This window comes from Vanellus vanellus (genome assembly GCF_965231255.1).
Source record: "Vanellus vanellus genome assembly, chromosome: Z".
Taxonomy (NCBI): domain Eukaryota; kingdom Metazoa; phylum Chordata; class Aves; order Charadriiformes; family Charadriidae; genus Vanellus; species Vanellus vanellus.
The window spans coordinates 34,717,756-34,736,609 of NC_138908.1; the positions used below are offsets into that span (position 1 = coordinate 34,717,756).

General features: G+C 38.9%; 1 protein-coding gene across 1 annotated transcript in view; it reads right to left on the reverse strand.

Moving 5' to 3' along the window:
- Positions 1-460: 460 nt before the first annotated feature.
- HOOK3 (hook microtubule tethering protein 3) overlaps positions 461-18,854 on the reverse strand; it is an 81,379-nt gene continuing 62,985 nt past the window's right edge. Inside the window, exons 15-22 of the mRNA XM_082497968.1 lie at positions 16,256-16,396; positions 13,223-13,310; positions 7,743-7,777; positions 6,857-6,939; positions 5,830-5,930; positions 2,769-2,873; positions 2,580-2,651; positions 461-1,067 (exon numbers count right to left, since the gene is read on the reverse strand). Of these exons, the coding sequence (XP_082354094.1) occupies positions 927-1,067; positions 2,580-2,651; positions 2,769-2,873; positions 5,830-5,930; positions 6,857-6,939; positions 7,743-7,777; positions 13,223-13,310; positions 16,256-16,396 (766 nt within the window). The 3' untranslated portion in view covers positions 461-926. The remainder of the gene's footprint in view (positions 1,068-2,579; positions 2,652-2,768; positions 2,874-5,829; positions 5,931-6,856; positions 6,940-7,742; positions 7,778-13,222; positions 13,311-16,255; positions 16,397-18,854) is intronic.

The following is an 18,854-nucleotide window of genomic DNA, read 5'->3' on the forward strand; positions in this document are numbered from 1 at the left end:
ATATATTACAAGCAAGTCTTTTGGCAGGGGATGACAACTGGAATACAGTAACATCAACAATATTAATCAGGGCTTTGATCCATTATGTTCATCTGTAATTATAAAATTTTAAAGCAAATGTCCTTTTTACATGGATGATGCAGTAGCATATTAGAGCATTTCTCAATCTTTTTATAATATATATTAAGCATACACTTTACCAAGAAGAGTGGAACAAACCATTTGAAAATATCCAGCTCTGTCACCAAAAGAGCAAGACCAGTAGATAAAGAAAAACCTGGAAAAAAATCATCCTGCTTCCTTATTAAATGCTAAGAATAAGAGCAATCTTTGCATGTAGGAGATTAAAAAAAATAAAAATAATTCTTTTTGCTATTGGTAAGCTTTTTCGTAGCAACTATATTTCACAGTAATATTATATACTAATTTTTAATTTCTGTAATTAGTTTTCAGCATTTTCTTGAAGCAACAGGTTACCTGATGAAATAGAAAGCCTAATTCCCTCTGAACAAAGACTGTCTTATAAAGCGTAACAAGGCTTATAGGCACAAATGTATCAACTGTGACAGGAAATTTATATTGTTACACAGCCCATATGAGGCTTTTCATAAGAGACCAGGCTTCATACAAGACTGTTATACAGCATGCCTCTATATGTTTTCAAAACTTTGGCACATTCAAAAAATGCAGAGAGAAAAAGAGAGAGAGAGAGAGAGAGAGAGAGAGAGACGGACTCCAAAAAATATAAGCAAAGGGCATTACAGAACAATGAGAAACCATAATAAAACCCTTTCCTGAACTGTAAAATAATAATAGCAACACGGGAGAAAGAGAAAGGATGCTGGCTGATTTTTCTTGAATGTTGTCACTTGCAACAGAAGTGGCCTGGATCACAGGGCAGTTTTCTTTCTAAGGGCAAGGCTTCTCTACCTTGCTGTTGCTGGCTGGACATGACCAGGGTAAGATCTCCTTGTGCTCGTGGCTTGCCTTTGTCTAGCCAGGAAGGACTGTCCTGAGCCTGTACTAGCCAGTCTATCTTCTGCTGCTTTTTTATGCAGAGTCATTCCCTATGGACAAAGAGAAACTTCTCAGTGAACACCAATACATAACACTGAACAGCTTTACTCATTTAAGTTTTATTATCTCCTTCTTCAGCAGCACTGGCTAAGCTATTTTGAATTTCAAACAAAAAGCATTGTATTTTCAAGGATAAAGCTAAAATATGCTTCCTAATTCTCTGTATGTTTCCCCCCCCCCCGCCCCTCCCCACCTCCAGTCATTGTCCAGGTTTGGAGTAACTCTTGAGAAGGAGGTCCCCCAGTGTCCCAGATATGAACATATGCTTCTCCACATAAACACATGGAAACTGGACAAGTCTTTTCAAAAGTGCTTCCCCTCCCCACCTTGGTCCCCTTCCGCATGTTGAGCCAGAAGATTACTTTTCTTCTGAATATGCTTGAAGTATTACCATCTCTGAAAATACCAGCTCACATGGCAAGAGTACATCTTGAGAGAAAGTATGTTTTCAGCAGGAGTAAATGCAAGGAGGAAATGAGGGAATCTGTGATGGGTTGTGTAGTTGTGTACAAAAGCAGAGGCTAACTAGAGAAAGAGACAGACAAAGCTATCAATGCTCATCTTAGTGCTCATGACAGCTCTCAGCTCTGGCTTGTCTTCTGCTTGTCAGTGAGACTAGCATTACAAAATTGGTCAAGGACACTAGTCACTTGAAAATGCCTTCAATACTTAAAGGATTCAAACACTCCGCTTAAGTACCATTTTTGGCTTACTATTCATGGACATAACAAGAATGTAGAACAGCAAGAAGGAAATTCTTTCAAGGGAAGACAGAGAGAAGGAATTTGAACCCTGTGATGAAGCAGAATGAAACATGGATGTTACACAGGTCAGGGATTCTTTCTATCTGAAGAGCAGTTTCAGTGCAGCCACACTCTGCCAAAGAGAAGGCTTGAACACATTTGATGACGGTGAAAAATCTCCCAGCATACAGGTCCAGCAAAAGCTGTATGGCTGCACAGATCACTTCCTTACAGTTTGCATAATTTAAGTGAGGGTCTTGCCTCTGTGCTCATCCTTTGAATGGGGCTAAACTTGCACCCAAGTTAAAGGGGCTGTTTCTCAGAGCACTTACTGTAGCAAGTAAATTGTATTGCTTTTCTTGTGTCCCTTCATTAGAAACAACTGGAAGACTAGAGAGTGGAGAATCAAAGAAGAAAGTAAATTTGAGCACTGTAAAGTCAGTATAACAGAAGGGCTGGTATTGCAAAATAGTAATCTGAGGTATCCTTCCCTCTAGAAAGTGCCACTTCTTGCTTTAAAACTTGAAAATAACAAACATGTTCTTTTTCATTTACCCCAAGGTTATCATAGGAACACACTCTTATATAGTGATAGCTTAAAATTATTAAAAAGCATTTGCTTCTCTGTGTGTTGAAAATGCTTTTCAAATAAAAAAAAAAAATGGAAATGAATGAGTACTGTTACAAACAACCCAGAAAAAACAAATATTAATAGTTACTTTCCTTTTTTTATTAACAAAAAGTTTGGGAGATTCTTACCATATTGTACCAGGCACTAACAATAAATTTCTCCTCCATTTCTCTTTGACTTTTTGTTTTTTCATATTCTTTCTATAAAACAAACATCAAAAAGGCATACATTTAAACCAACATATAATAAAAATACTAGTCTACACCTAAAAAACAATGAGGAAATATGCATCTACCAGGAAACATGAGGTTTACTACCTCCAATGAATGAAACATTCTGTCCCGCTCCTGCAACTGATTTTTCAGAGCCTGAATCTCAGGAGCTGCACCCTGGTTCTGTTTAGGATCTAAGGTGCGGATCACCTGTAAGAGAAAAACAGTTTCTTTTTAATTAAATCCTGCAAAAGCAATCTAATTGAAGGGAAAGACATCAAGGAATTACAACCTTTTAAATGAGGTTAAGAAATAAAAAAGTGACATAAAACATGTCAGTGCTAAGAAACGACACTCCGAAATGTGAACAGAGGGATGTGCAGTTTTAAGAGGCTGACTCCTGTAAAATAATCTTGACAGCAAGCATGACAGAGGCTCTGCCTCTGTCCACCAGCCATGATATGTTAGAGCACCTGAACCTCTTCTACAGGACTGTGAAACAAAACTACTGATAGGAAAAAATGACACCTAAGAGGTTCACTATCCCAGATTCACATATGCAGTTCCTACTCCTAGCTGCACTCCCTTGAGAAGTACCACTTTGGTCCTTATAGAAAAGTGCCATGATTCACCTCTGTGGAGTACTAGGTGCTGTCATTTCTAGACAGCACTGTTAAGCCAAGAAGCATTCTATGGCACATGCATGATCATTATTTTACTAATAAGATGAAGGGACACCTTGTTATGTTCATATGTGTCATCCACCATAGGTACTACCAAACACAGAGCTAAACAAAGAACAAATGCAGCAAAATGCCTAGATTCATAAGAAAAGAGCTTAAAACTTTTAACAACCCCTGGATATAGAGAAAGAAACTTCACATCTCTTGTCTTTCTACCCATTTCAGAATCATGTCCAGATGCTAAAATAAAACAATGCTTTAAATTTTAGTAGGTCATTTTTACCAAATGGTAGTCATGAAGGAAGATTCATAAAAGTATACTATGTTTCTATGAAAATACACATTAAATCTTGACACAGTTTCTGTAGTGGAAGCCTATAGTAATTGTACTCTTCACCAAAAAAAAAATTTAAATTACTGAAAGTTGATAAGAAGATCAGAAAAAGCTATCCAAACTAAAATAATTAATGTTACTGTTGTATAAAACACCCTATAGTAACATAGTACATACAAAGAAACAAATCTTATTGAAAAGGGACACTGTGACTCTGTCTTTCACTGGAATACTCTGAGACACAGTCAGCAGCATAAGATGTAAAAAAAAAAAATAAAATTAAAAATTATTTGCTTAGATTTCCTGAAGACTTTTGAAACATCTCACAAGAAGTCATTGAGGAAACTACAAAGAGGTAAAGGAAAGAAGCATAAAGCTTTGCCAAATTAGGAACCTACTTACAGATTCCAATTTAACGATACACAGCCATAGTAAAGACCTTGATACTACCATGATCAGATGAATAGAGACACTGGCATGCTTTTAAGAAACTCTAACAAAATATCAAAATATAGCAAGAAAAGAAATGGGACTATGATTGAGACCACAATATTGCCATTTCAAAGCTGGTAGTATACCCACATCCTCAATATCATACTTAAATACTAGCCACCTTCTGAACAGAAGCATTTATTAAACAGTTAAGACAAAGAGAATGCTGAACGTCATCAGAGAAATGTAACAGATCTCAAAGGTGTTTCAGTTAAAAAGATCACTTTACTTGGAAAAAGCATCAATTGAAGAGTCTATCAAAACAGTTTCTAAACCAGCTAGCTAAACCACAACATGATTAGAAATCAGGGGCAAAAGGTGAATAAAGAAAGCAAAATCAAATTTAAATTGGAAACGATGGCTCTAGCACATGTGTAATTAATTACCTCTGCTTGTAAATTCTTTTGAGTCCCTCAAAAAGAATAAGGAAGTTCTGCAAGCAGTTAGGACCTGATGAAATCTGAAGTAGCTAAAAGCTATATTTATGAAAAAGTGTATCAAATTATCTGCTTCAGGTAAGACAGACATTACTGACTGAGCACCACAAGAAGTCCACCATCCAGAAACACACATAAACAGATGCAGCCACCTGTGAAGGAAAGAATGCTTTTCCCTCTCTGCCAAACTGTTAAAACCAGAGTTCGTTGGTGTCCTGGTTCCGGCAAGGATGGGGTTAATTTCCCCAAGGAGCCGGCAGGGGAGGCACGTATTCCATACCACGTGACCCATGCCCCGCTATAAAAAGAGCTAGCCGGGGAGGGGGAGTCAGTCGCCACTCGGGGGCGGGCTGCGGGGGTGCGGGTCCGGCCGGTGCGCTTCGCGGCGGTACTGTAATTGCGTTCTTATATTCCTTTACCGGTGTTATTGTTTTTCTTTTTTTCCTTCCCTTTGTCTGTTCTGTTAAATTATAATATTTCAACCCACGAGTTTTGCCCTTTTCTGCTGATTTTTCCCACGGCTGTGGGAGTCGAGCGAGCGGCTGCGTGGTTCTCTGTTGCTGGCTGAGGCCAAACCACGACAGTTGGTCTAACTGTGCCTGTACTTGGTGTTACTAATAGGCTATATCTCTGTGTACAAAGAGGCAGAACTCTTCATGACAACTGTGCCAGAAGTCCCCAAAAGCCCCAGTACAAATGCTGCTTAAAGAGTACTTTTGCTTCCAGAGCTTCCTTGGAGTTGGTTTGAATGGGTGGTTTTCCAATTCTAAAATGCAGTACAGCTATTTCAGTAATTTCTATACTACCAGTCCTAGTATGGACACTGCTTTAGCTGATCTATACATTTGTCACTCAGAGACAAAAGTCCAAAGAATTTCTGCAAAGAAATAGGTTATCACAGCATTAGAAAGGGTTTAACACCCTTTCCTTGTCATCAGCCGACATGAAAGCATGCTTAACAAGGTTTGTCTGGGTGACACTCAAAAATCTGTAGCAGTGGTATACATTTGTGCAGAGGCATCAGAAGGGAACAGTCATGAACACAAAACCAGAAATCTTCTGCATAATTAATCAGTATTAGGTACCATAATGGTAAGTAGATAGAAAGAATTCACTGGGTCTTCCTTCTCTTTCACTTGCTAGTGTGTATACAGATGCCTCCTGTATTTTCATTCCTGCAGAGTTGACATGGATCATTAACGTGGAACACATATACTTACACTTTTGGCCTTTTCCAAATACTTTTTGTATCGCTCTTCCATTTGCTTCATTTCCTCCTCCTTTTTCCGTAAAGCTTCTTGTAATTCTTCAATTTTGAGGGCTTTATGCCAGGAGATGCACACATTGGAAAATAACATAATTATATTATGTTTATTTTAATGTTTTTCAACAGAGATTTAAGGCACAGCTAGAATTTGTTTCAATTAAGAAAAGCTAACATAGGGAACCTGATGTAGCAGATACTATAGTTTTAATGACTGAACAGCTCAGAAAAAACATTAAAATGTGTACTACTATATAATCTCATGACATGGCTGTTTTGTACACAAATTTTTCGCTTCTTTAAATTATGAAAAAATAAAGAGAAATGGAATCATAAATCAATCCCATTACTGAACACACTTAGTAAATGAGTTTACTAATGAATTACAGATTTCATATCATCTTGGTATAACTCAGATAAATGAGTTTTCCTATTTTATGTAAGATGAATAATTCTTAAAAGGCACAGCTCTTGCTTAAATCTGCTAAGCTGTAACACTGGACACAATTTATCAGACTTGTGACATGAATATACTCAATTTAATTTTTCCCCTACAGTCTCTTCTACCAGTGTCCGAAAATATTCTCAAATTAAAACAGGGTTCTGAAAACACACTGAAGGAACATATATCGGGAGTAAAAAGAACCTGGTGATGGCAGCAAGGATCTCCTAAATTAGGGTCTTAGGAGATATGACAGCTATGACCAACTGAAGTTCAATGACAGGTATGACAGTGACTCAGTATTTCTATGGCCATCGTCATTTCTTACTACAGTGGTGTCTAAAACGTGACTCCCTACATTTCAAGTGTTAGAAGCATCTTTTTGGTCAACATAGCTTCCAGAGAAATTAACAACATACATATCAATGCCATTTAAAATGCACATTTTGTTTATCTTGCACCACCTATAGGTATTTTAATTAAAAACCTTCCATGTGAAATACTTTACAAAGAAAAGAAATGGACAGCACAGGTAACTCACAACTGTTATTGCATCTTGGTTCCAAATCTTCAATAATAGCTCGTTTCTTCTGTAGCTCATTGTTAGCTTCATGGAGCTTCTCACTGTAACAAACCATAATAGCACATATTGTTTTCCCAAGATTAATACTGTGCTTGAATGAACATTAAGCGATACAAGAAGTCCTCAGCGATATATTTCTGAGAGCATGACTGGTATTTCCTTTGAGGCATGAGGACAAATAACAATGTCACCATGGAAATATTTGTTAAATAAGCTGAAAAACGTTACAGTGTAACATTGTTACAGACCTGTAACAACAAACAGCTTCATTTTTCAGTAATTATACTTAATTTAGAACTTACAGTTAATTGTACTAAATGTACATGCCTAAAATGAATACTTGCCATTGAGATTACATTGAGAAAGAATGGCTAAGTCCAAATGCAGCAGAAACTACTGTTTTTGGGGTTTTTTTGCAAGCCAGTCATAAAGTAAACAGCTTTTTGCATTTTAGGGAAGTAAAACAGGTGCAGAAATAGCAGACCAAAATGTTAACACTTCCTTTTATGCCATAATGTATAGTAAAAAGTAAACAAATTAATTTTAACATGCTTTTCTGAAACCAAAATTACTTACTCCTCATGAGTAAAGATTTACACAATATTACGCAAAGTTTTCTAACCACCACAGAATGATGGTTTCTTTACTGCTCTTACTGCTTTCACAAAGGTTTTCTATGAGATGAAAATAGTATCTGAACTGCAGACTCCCAAACATTCCTGTGTTATCTAATTTCTCTTAGTTATATATTTTCCAGATGCATGATTAATCACTGTCTGCCTTCCTTACCATATGGAAAACAATTTCAAATGGCAAACAAAATAGGCAAAAAAAAAATACTTACAGATGTTCTTCAAGTTTCTTTTTCAGAAGAATTGACTAAAATAGAAAGTTAAACAATTATTTTAATATATTGCAGATATTTAACATAATTTCAAAATTATTTTTAAATACATAATTTTGGTATTCTAACCAAAATCCAACTTTTTACTTCAGTCAGTTTTAGATCACAAAGCATTTGAACTGGCACCATCACTTATGTCTGATCATTTAGGAGACTACTGTCCTCTGTGGTAGCAATCCTTCTCTCCACAGCTGTGTAACTTTCCTGAAATTAGAGTGCTTTATAACTTTAAAAATATTTTCCCAGGAACTAGATCAACAAAAGCAAGATCCATAAGCAATAAAATTCTAAGGCAATTGTTTTAACTTCTTCATTACTTCTGTAATTAGACTTAATAAATTAACCTGAAATGGAAAGTGCAGCAAAATTCTCTAGAAGAGCTTTCCTATCAATATTGCAATGCAATTTGCATGAAGACATGTAGCAAATTAGTCAAAGTAAATTCCTGTCCCCAACCAGAGGGAGTAGAATGTTTGTGACTGGAGTATAGCAGAAATTTACCCTTTTTCTGTTTCTCATCTTTACTGATTACAGACACAAAAAATATCATACAACTTACAGTGTTCCACTTTCTGATTAAATCACATTTAAATAAGCTCTTTGAATAAAAGCGTCAAAGAAAATTTCATTTTAATTTTAAACTCACTTCATATACAGTGAGTATCTTTCAAAAAAATATACCCAATAAATGTCTATAAACTGACAGTAGTGTTAAGTAAATAGAAAGCCATACTCACAATAGCCTTGAGCAGAAGCCCATGCCAAGAAACAGAGATGACATTAGTATAAAGCAAAACAGCAGCCAACAGAAGAAACTATTTAGAAAGTCATGAACAGAAAAAGTTAAAGCTATGCATTTTTCACACATGCACATTTTTCTCCTTTGTTCTCATCAGCAGTTTCATCCTGTAAAATTTTCTAAAACATATCACTAAAAGCAAAAATATAAAAATAGTAAAGAAGCATATTTGTAAATCATTGTGTTTAAAACAGAATTTCAAAGCAGAGCACTTGCTACTTAAAGTAATTTTAAAACAAAAATCATACAATTAACAGGAGAAAACAAAATCGAGAAAATATGCAGTCTACTGGGCTACAAACAAAATTAAGAGATGCATGTGTTTTTGTAGAGTGATTCTGAACTGTGTTATTGCTACACTGATTGAATACAAGACAAATGTAGAATATTTAAATCAGAAACTGCCTTTTTGGTTTGCATTTATCCAGTACCAATCACATTGGAGGTCTAGCATATGACTGAACGCCATGAAAACAAAAGATAATATCATCAACAAAATTACTTCATTGCTTTTTCTCCAATGGCCTTTCAACAAAGGTTTAGACACCTAGCCAACAGAGACAATTACCATGTGCACCCAAAAAAGGTTTGAGCTTTGTTACAGTGTAAATACTTCGAAATAATGTCTTTGATCACGCTCCTGGGTCATGCTTTTTCATTATTTCAAAGTTGGATCTCCTTATTGCACTAGAAGAAACAGGGGGACCATGTAAAAACAAGCCACGGTGACTTTACTGACTTCAGAGTCAGAAATTTGTAGCAGCTAAGGATCTGCGGGTTTTGACCATTTGGCTTTTTACTTTTCCAGTCAACAACTGCAGTACAACAGAACAATTGCAGTAACACCATCTTTTCTGTAACAATTAATGTTTGAATGCATCTTTGTTGGTCACAAAGTGTTTGAACTGGCACCATCACTTATGTCTGATCATTTATGAGACTACAGGTTGGTTTAGACAAGAAAGGGAAAAGTTACCAACAGTGCCCATTTTCCTAAGATAAGAAAATAAAAAATGAACTCAGCTTTTCTTTTGCAATCCTTGTATTGCACTTGGAACAGACAAAACTACTTGTCAACATTGATTCCACTGGTATATTTTCATATATATTATTTGCACAGTACCAGCATTGTTGTGGGAGTAACCCCTCTCCCATCTAGACAGATCATATGTTCTCACAAGCAAGAAACTAACAACGATAAACAGCACACACAATTAAAAGAAGCAGGACTGAGTTTACTCAGAGTAATTTACCTGAGACGAGATTAGGAAAAAGAATAAAATGTAAAACGTGCAATTCCAGCCACCCAAAGATCCTGTATATACTTGTAGCAAGGCAGGTAAATTCAAATAAATTATGCTACAAATGGGCAAACATTACTTTTTTTTTTTTTTTGAAGTCTCAGACAGTTTCAAAGCCATATATCCAAATCCTCTGCTCCTAAGAAGTAATCACTGTAACTGTTGTTCTGTCATAGGAAGACCAGTCTCTTATAAAAAATCCCTATTAAAAAAAAAAAAAAGTGCTTCATCTAATTTTGAGCTAGTTTTAAATTTAACTTCATTCAAATGTTTTATCTGTTCACAACAGAAGAACATTTCTATAACAAAACTGTAAAAATAAGCAAATGCACACTTGCTATTTTGCTTTTTCATCCCACAGCTAACAAGTTCCACTTACAAAACACCAGAAAACAATACTATGGTGTGGTTTTAGAAAACAGGTATCCTCCCCAGTATTTAATTGCTGCTTTTCTTTTAAACCAAAAAAACCCTACAGAAATAAAGCCTTTTTGCTGGAAATTTATTTCATGCTTAAAAAAGTCATAAGAACAGGTCTGTCCCCTTTTTGAGGACAAAGAAGATGACAAAAGTTATAAACAGCACCACGAGGGGTGGTCAGATGCTAAGAGTATTCACAGAATCAGAATAGTTTAGGTTGGAAGGGACCTTTAAAGTTCATGAAGTCCTACCCCTCCTGCAATGAGCAGGAGCATATTCAATTAGATCAGATTGCTCAGAGCCCCATCCAACCTGACCATGAACGTTTCCAGGGATGGGGCATCAACCACTTCTTTGGGCAACCTGTTCCAGTGTTTCACCAAATAAGCAAAGCAGCTGAACTTCAGCGGTAACTGAACAGGTAACTGAATTTTGGAGACCTTTTAGGGAGTCAAGTCAGGAGTACTTAGTAACAGCAGGCATCAGTAACAGCATATAAGGCCAAGACTGAGTATTTAACAGTATGAGAAACACCAGACGTGGTATGGATTTTGCAAGACTAGGTTCAGTGGGGCAGAAGTACCTAAAGACAGGTTGCTTACATAGAGAGGGATTAGGGCAGAGAAAGGGAAAACAAGGATGACAAAAGAGAGTGATAATAAGGCATGCAAATGATGTAGTCAAAGCTGCTCAGGGTACCTGTTGAGCAGCCCTACACATGACCACTGCATTCTGGACAATAAATCAAACCTGCTATTCTGATCACACCAGGCATGTCTGAGTTGATTCTGTAGTCTGGAAGACCAGAGTAAGGAGGCCTTTCCCCTGCTAGCAAGTCAACAGCTAGGATGGACTAATCATGCATCTCAACAGGATGTGTCAGCGCCCATTACAGGCCTAATGGCACTGATATTTTCCTAACATCTGCCTTCCAGTGCACTTCAGTACAAAATCAAAATTGCTTCCCCATGTGGACCTTGGCAAGCAGCATGTACCATTGCAATGATATTTGCCTGGGTTAGGATGGTGCTTTTACCACTTTTTGGGCAAGCCCAAAAATTACATCAACTTTGAATACAAACAAAAACAAAAACAAAAACCACCCCAAGCCCTCATCATACATCTCTGGACAGAATACAAATGGGATCTTTGGTTTTCTGGGTGGAGCATAGTTACATTGTAAGTATACAAAAATATAGATTCCAGTGCATTGTTGCAGAAAAGTAGTGAAAAACAGAGGAAATGTGCTGTAAATGATGCACCAATGAACTGTATGTCATGTCTGTCCTTATCCTTTTTCTCATACTTCTGAAGAATCACTCTATTTGAAAGGATATCTTAAGGATAACTCAGGTGGTCCCAGCACAACTTCCATCTACTTAAGAAGCTGGGTTTAACTTTTAAGTTTGCTGTGCTTTGTGTGGAAGACTGGATGAGGTGTCCACACCTTCAGAGGTTCTTGCAGCTTCAATACTTCTCTGAGTCTACATTTTCTCTTTCGCATCTTTAAAAGAGTAAATTAAATCCTACACACTGGACTCAGCAAAACAGCTCATGGGATTAGTGCCTATAAATCACCACTGGCGCAGGCAGACCTACGCAGAAGCCAGGAATGCAACAACTGCATCATGAACTTGCCAGTTCTGATTTGACAAGGGCTGCCTGGTACACACAGCAGGCTGTACTGTGGTGTTGTGATGGTGGTGATTTGCTGTTAACAGAATCATCTCAGATGATGCCTACATAGGCTGCAACCAGTCCTGGAAGTGAGCTGCAGAAATGTCCTAAATTACTGTCCAAGCCAGAGCCTCAAAAAAGAGGGACACAACTAAAGTTGCAGTAAATAAATTCAGTTGGACAAGGATCATTTACAATACTGATTATCTGAGAATATTTTTTTCATATACATGTTCATCCAGAAAAATCTGATTTTGGCCAATAACCAAGACAACAAAGAATATTTCAGACTCACGTAATAGTATGGACCTATTTTTAAATGCATTCTAAAACACATTCTAATTTACTTAGGAAAACAATCTTATTTGAACTTGATTAGGTATTTTTCTTTCATATTCTGAAAATTAAGAGGATAAGCTAAATTAAACACACTCTGAAATGAAAATAAACAGCTCAAAAACTTTTACTCTTTTATATAAATTAGTTAAAACAAATCCACAAAAATAGAAAGCAACACATTACAACTTTTTGCCAATTAGCAACACAATACACTGAGATTGTGAGCATACACTGTGCACGTACAGTCCAGCAAATCACTGCTTTCAAAAAAGTTCTAGAGCTTCTTCTCTCAAATACAGGAGATGGCAAACACAATTTTTGAGTGGAAGACTGAAAGTTGTTTTCCACACTAACTCTGCCACAATGTGTATTCTTACATTAAAAATAAAGTTAACTCCGTTTACGGAAACAGAAAATGCTGCATTATGTTGAGGACCTAATTATTTGACTTTTTTTTTTTTTAATTTTGGCCTGCCTGGGCTTCCACTGGCAGGAAAGGCCTTCACTTTCATTATGAAAACTAAACAAAAAATAACTTCAGATACTTTATTAAGACATGGAGAATTAACATTTCCTTAATTCCTTGCAAAACTCTCTATTCTCTATTCTAACACTGTTTACTATCAGAACAGACACAATTAATCAATTAAAACACACTTAACACCTTCTCTACATAGGATAGTTTTCTTTTCTAGACATGTCTTACTATGTCTTACATGCTATTTACAGAAGCACAATTTAGTGACAACACCATATGAGTAAATATGGAAAACTATCAGAAATCTCTATTTGCATACTTCTTTTACATATTTTTTTTACAAAAAGGCAAGAGTTTCAAAAATGGTAACTACTTGAATGTAAGTTTGATGCACATTTTTACTTACATCTTCAGCTTTTGAACCTTGATCCTGCAAAGATTTTTGTAGTTCTTCAACCTGGGACTGCACTTCTAGAAGTCTCTGATTTACCAATCTAGGAAAGAGACAGTATTTTGTTTTTCAGAAAAAAAACAAACAACTGCAAAAGGAAGCCTGAGATTTTTAGTTTCCAGTGTTTTCAGGTCATCTACACAAGAGATGCAATACGGCATTTAATTCACAGAAAATTTACAATAACATTTAGTTAGAGCATACAGCAGTACCAGAGATTATAGCCTGTAGTCATCCAGAACGTTCTGATACTCTTCCAAGACAACATAAATGTATGTATTAAGAAATCATTTCTATATATGTGAAACAAGAGTTTCTGCCACTCAGTTTTACTGTGTGAGAGCTGCTAGCTTACTGCTTTTACACAGTCACAGAATCCTATAAACCTGTAGGTTGGAAGGGATCTCTAGAGATTGTCTAAATCCAACCTCATCCTTAAAGCAGGTTCACTTACAGCAGATTGCTGGGAACCATGTCCAGTCCAGCTTTGGACACCTTTAAGGATGGAGGTCTGACAATCTCTTTGGGCCTCTCTTCCAGAGCTCAGACCCATACTCCATATTGTGTCTGTTGCATCTTGTCAATCTCCGAGAAGAGTCCAACCCTGTCTTCTTGACACTTTCCCATCAGACAGATGTAGATCACAGCACTATCTCCTCTATGACACCTTTTCTTTGGCCTGAACAAACACAGTTTTAAGTCTTATCCCAAATATCACATGCTCCAACGTCCCTCACCTTAGCAGTATTCTGTTGCACTCCTGTACATTCAAGTCTTACTTGTACTGAGGAATTCAAAATTGTATGCTATGTACAGATGCGATCTCATAAGTACTCATGAGAGGTGAATGACCATTTGCCCAGACTGACTGCTTGCACCCTGGTGAGGACAGCCCGGTTCACAGTCAGCTGCAAGGTCCTCAGCCGACACATCCTCCTTTGCTGCCCACTGGAACCCCACAGCTTTTGCAGCAGAGCCGCTCCCCAGCCCACTGGTCCCACCCACCATTGCCAGGCTCTTCCCAGCCAAGGACAAGGCTCCCATCAGCTCATTTCTCTGGACTGCTGAGCTCCTCTAAATAACAGCTCTCCATTTCAGCACATCAGTCACTCCCCCCAATCTGGTACCATGCTCAAACTTGCTGAGAGTACAGTCCCTAATGTCAGTCAAGTTGTTAATAAAGGTGATGAACAGCATCGGTCCTCGTATTCATGCCTGAGGAACTGGGTGCCAGTTGGACTTTGTAGCACTGATGATAACACTTTAGGCCCAGCTGCCCAACCAATTTTCCACTCACTTTACTGTCCAGTTTATATTCAGTTTATATCTATCTATTCAGTTTATATCTAACAATTCCGAACATAAGGATACTATGGGAGACCGTGCCAAAGGCTCTTCTAAAGGTAAGTACCATCCACCGTTTCACCTTTCTTCACATAGGCAGTCATCTCATTGTCAAGAAAATTGGATTAGTTAGGTAAGATTTGCCCTGAATAAATTCATGATTGCCTTTCCCGACTACTTTCTTGTCCCTCACAAGGCTGGAAACACATTCCACATGGACTTGGTTTTTGAAATTCCTAGAAAATGAGTTGTGTCTGACCAGTCTCCGTAGTTCTCCGGACTCTCTCTCTTGCCCTTCTTGAAGATGAGTGCAGTATTTACCTTTTACCAGGCTTCAGGAACCTTCCCCAATCAAAGGGGAAGATTAGACAGAGAGCAGATTCAAAGCTTCGATAGAGAGCAGCCTTATAACAATATCAGCCAGCTACCTTAGCATGCTCAGATACGCGCTATTTGTTCCCATGTATGTCTGTATGCTGATTGGCTTAATCTAGCAGGGTCAGTTGGAGCAGGCTACCCAGGAACACATCTTGTTGGGTTTTAAATAGCTTCAAAGACAGAGACAACCTCTCTGGGCAACCTATTACAGTGTTCAGCAACCCTTCCAGTAAAAAAAAAATAAATGTTTTTACATAGCGGTGAAATTTAATATGTTTTAATTTCTGTCTACTGCCTCTTGCCCTGTTACTGGGCATTACTGAGAAGAGTCTCGCTCCCTCAGACTCCCCTTATATGAAAGATGCTGCAGTCCTGTGATTACATCCTTGTGGCATTTCACTGGACTGACTCCAGTAATCACAGAAATCACGGAGTTTCAGAGTTGGAAGGGACCTCTAGAGATCATCTAGTCCAACTCCCCTGCTAAAGCAGGATTGCCTAGAGCACATTACTCAGGACCGCATCCAGGCGGGTCTTGAAAATCTCCAGAGAAGGGGACTCCACAACCTCCCTGGGCAGCCTGTTCCAGTGCTCTGTCACCCTCACCGTAAAGAAGTGTTTCCGTGTATTTGAAGGGAACTTCCTGTGTTCTAACTTGTGCCCATCACCCCTCGTCCTGTCACTTGGAACCATTGAAAAGAGCCTGGCTCCATCCTCCTTCAACCCACCCTTTAGATACTTGTACGCCATAATAAGGTCTCCCCTCAGCCTTCTCTTCTCCAGGCTAAAGAGTCCCAGCTCTCTCAGCCGTTCCTCATAAGGCAGATGCTCCAAGCCCTTAATCATCTTAGTTGCCCTTCGCTGGACTCGCTCCAGCAGTTCCCTGTCCCTCTTGAACTGGGGAGCCCAAAACTGGACACAGTATTCCAGTTGTGGCCTCACCAGTGCAGAGTAGAGGGGGAGAATGACCTCCTTTGACCTACTGGCCACATTCTTCCCTATGCAGCCCAGGATTCCATTGGCCTTTTTGGCAACAAGGGCACATTGCTGGGTCATGGATAATTTACTGTCTGCTAGGACCCCCAGATCCTTCTCCTCAGAACTACTTCCCAGCAGGTTCGCCCCTAACCTATACTGGTGCTTTGCATTCTTCCTCCCCAAGTCCATGTCTTTCTTGTACTGGGGAGGCCAGTATGGGACACAGTACAGTCAAAAGTATAATGCATTGTTAGAAAGTCAATTGAAATGGAGAACAAAACTTCTTACCTGTTTTCTGTCTCCAATTCATTCTTCCGTAAGTTTGCATCATCAAGAAGGCTCTGCAACAAGGCGATCTTTTCATTGTCAGAACCTTCTTGGTTCAACTTTAACATCTTGTTCTCATGCTGAAGGCGAATGAGTTTCTCCCTAAAAACATGAAATACAATTTTGTTGAAAAAAGTATGCCAATCTCTATAAAGAAGAAAACAGTTTGCCCCAGGAGGTGTAAATATAATGTAAAGATCATCTTCACCTATATAAGGGACACAGCTGAAACAACAATCATGTCTTCAAACCCCCCGATTAAACAAACCTGATTACAGGAGGTGTACCTGTAGAAAGCACAACACAAGGAAGTTGCTTGAGTGCCCCTATTATATCTGAGTACAGGTGGACAGATTTATAGGTAGAATGTGGAGAAAGTAAATCTTGTTGCCAAGTGTTAAGGGAGGTTGTATTCTCAGCTGTCACTGAACTACTGCCTGAACCTGGGCAAGTCACTTCTACCCTGTTGGTATATTTTCAGAGAATCATAGAATCATTTAGGCTGGAAAAGACCTTTAAGATCATTGAGTCCAATCATTAACCTAACACTACCAAGTCCACCACTAAACCATGTCTCTACACATCACAGTCTACAGGTGCCTTAAATACCTCCAGGGATGGTGCGGCAGATGCACCTGCCCTGACAAAGACCTGACAAAAACCCACCAAAATTTCCATCTCACAGCTCTTGTATCTAACAAAGACTTGACAAAAGCCCATGAAAACTTCCCATCACAACTTTTGTCATGGCCACATGGTGGTGGCCTGCACATATGCATTTCAGTCACATTTGGTTGAAAGGTGAGGATGTTGTGGCTCTCAACCAATAAGAGGTGGCATGACCATATATGACCACATATCAGATTCAATGAGGATATAAATGCAGCCTGCTGGAGGGCAAAGTTTAAGTCATACTCCTCCTAAGCAGCAGGTATGCAGTCAGAGACTCTCCCTGTCAACCAGGATGCCACATATGGTTTATCTCATATATAGGTTGAGAGTGGTCATGTTATAGGTAAGTGATGATGCACATTTTTGAATCATTTCTTGAGTCAGTCATGCAGTATTAATTCCTCGTACATTCTGAACCTCTGGTTTACTGATGTTGTTGGAGTGTTAAATGATTTTGATACTACCTCATTGCCAGTTGCTTCTCTGCTAAACAGTTTTTGGTTGGAATAAAGCTTCTTTTGAGCTTATCACCTGTTTATATTAGATTTTGTGAGCCTCTGTGATAGATGGTGACTCAATCACTTCTCTGGGGATAACCCTTTTTGTGAAGAATTTTTTCCCAATATCAAATCTATACCTCCCCTAGCACAACTTGAGGCCATTTCCTCTTGTACTATCACTTTTTACTTGGGAAAAGAGACCAACACCCACCTCGCTACAACCTCTTTTCAGGTAGTTGTATAGAGAGTGATAAGGTCTCCTCTCAGCCTCCTCTTCTCCAAGCTAAACAACCCCCCTTCTCTCAGCTGCTCCTCATAAGACTTGTTCTCCAGATCCCTCACCAGCTTCGTTGCTCTTCTCTGGAAATGCTCCAGCACATCAATGTCTTTCTTGTAGAGAGAGGCCCAAAACTGAACACAGTATTCGAGGTGGGGCGTCACTGGTGCCAAGTACAGGGGGACGATTGCTTCCCTAGTCCTGCTGGCCACACTATTTCTGATACAAGCCAGGATGCTATTGGCCTTCCTGGCCACCCAGGCACACTGCTGGCTCTTATTTAGCTGGCTGTCAACCAACACCTCCAGGTCCTTTTCTGCTGGGCAGCTTTCCAGCCACTCTTCTCCAAGCCTATAGAGTTGTGTGGGGTTGTTGGGACAAAAGTGCAGGACCTGGCATTTAGCCTTTTTGAATCTCATACAATTGGCCTTGGCCCATTGACCCAGCCTGTCCAGATCCCTCTGTAAAGCTTTTTGACCTTCAAGCAGATCAACACTCCCACCCAACTTCACGTCATCTGCAAACTTCCTGAGGGTGTACTCAATCCCCTCATCCATATCACTGATAAAAACATTAAACAGAACTGCCCCATCATTGAGCCCTGGGGAACAGCACTTGTGACTGGCTGCCAACTGGATTTAACTCCATTCACCATCACTCTTTGAGCCCAGCCATCCAGACAAGATTTTTACCCAGCAAAGGGTACGCCCATCTAAGCCATGACCAGCCAGTTTCTCCAGGAGAATGCTGTGGGAAAATGGTGTCAAAGGCTTTACTGAAGTCCAGGTAAGCAACATCCACAGCCTTTCCCTTCATTCACTAAGCAGGTCATCTTGTCATAGAAGGAGATCAAGTTAGTTAAGCAGGACCTGCCTTTCATAAACCCATGCTGACTGGGCCTGATCATCTTGTCCTGCACATGCCGTGTGATGGCACTCAAGATGATCTGCTCCACAACACTGACCCAGCTCTGAGGTCATACTGACAGGCCTCTAGTTCCCTGGATCCTCCTTCCCTCCCTTCTTGCAGATGGGTGTCACATTTGCTAATCTCCAGTCAACTGGGATCTCTTTGGTTAGCCAGGACTGCTGATAAATGAAAACCTCATGAA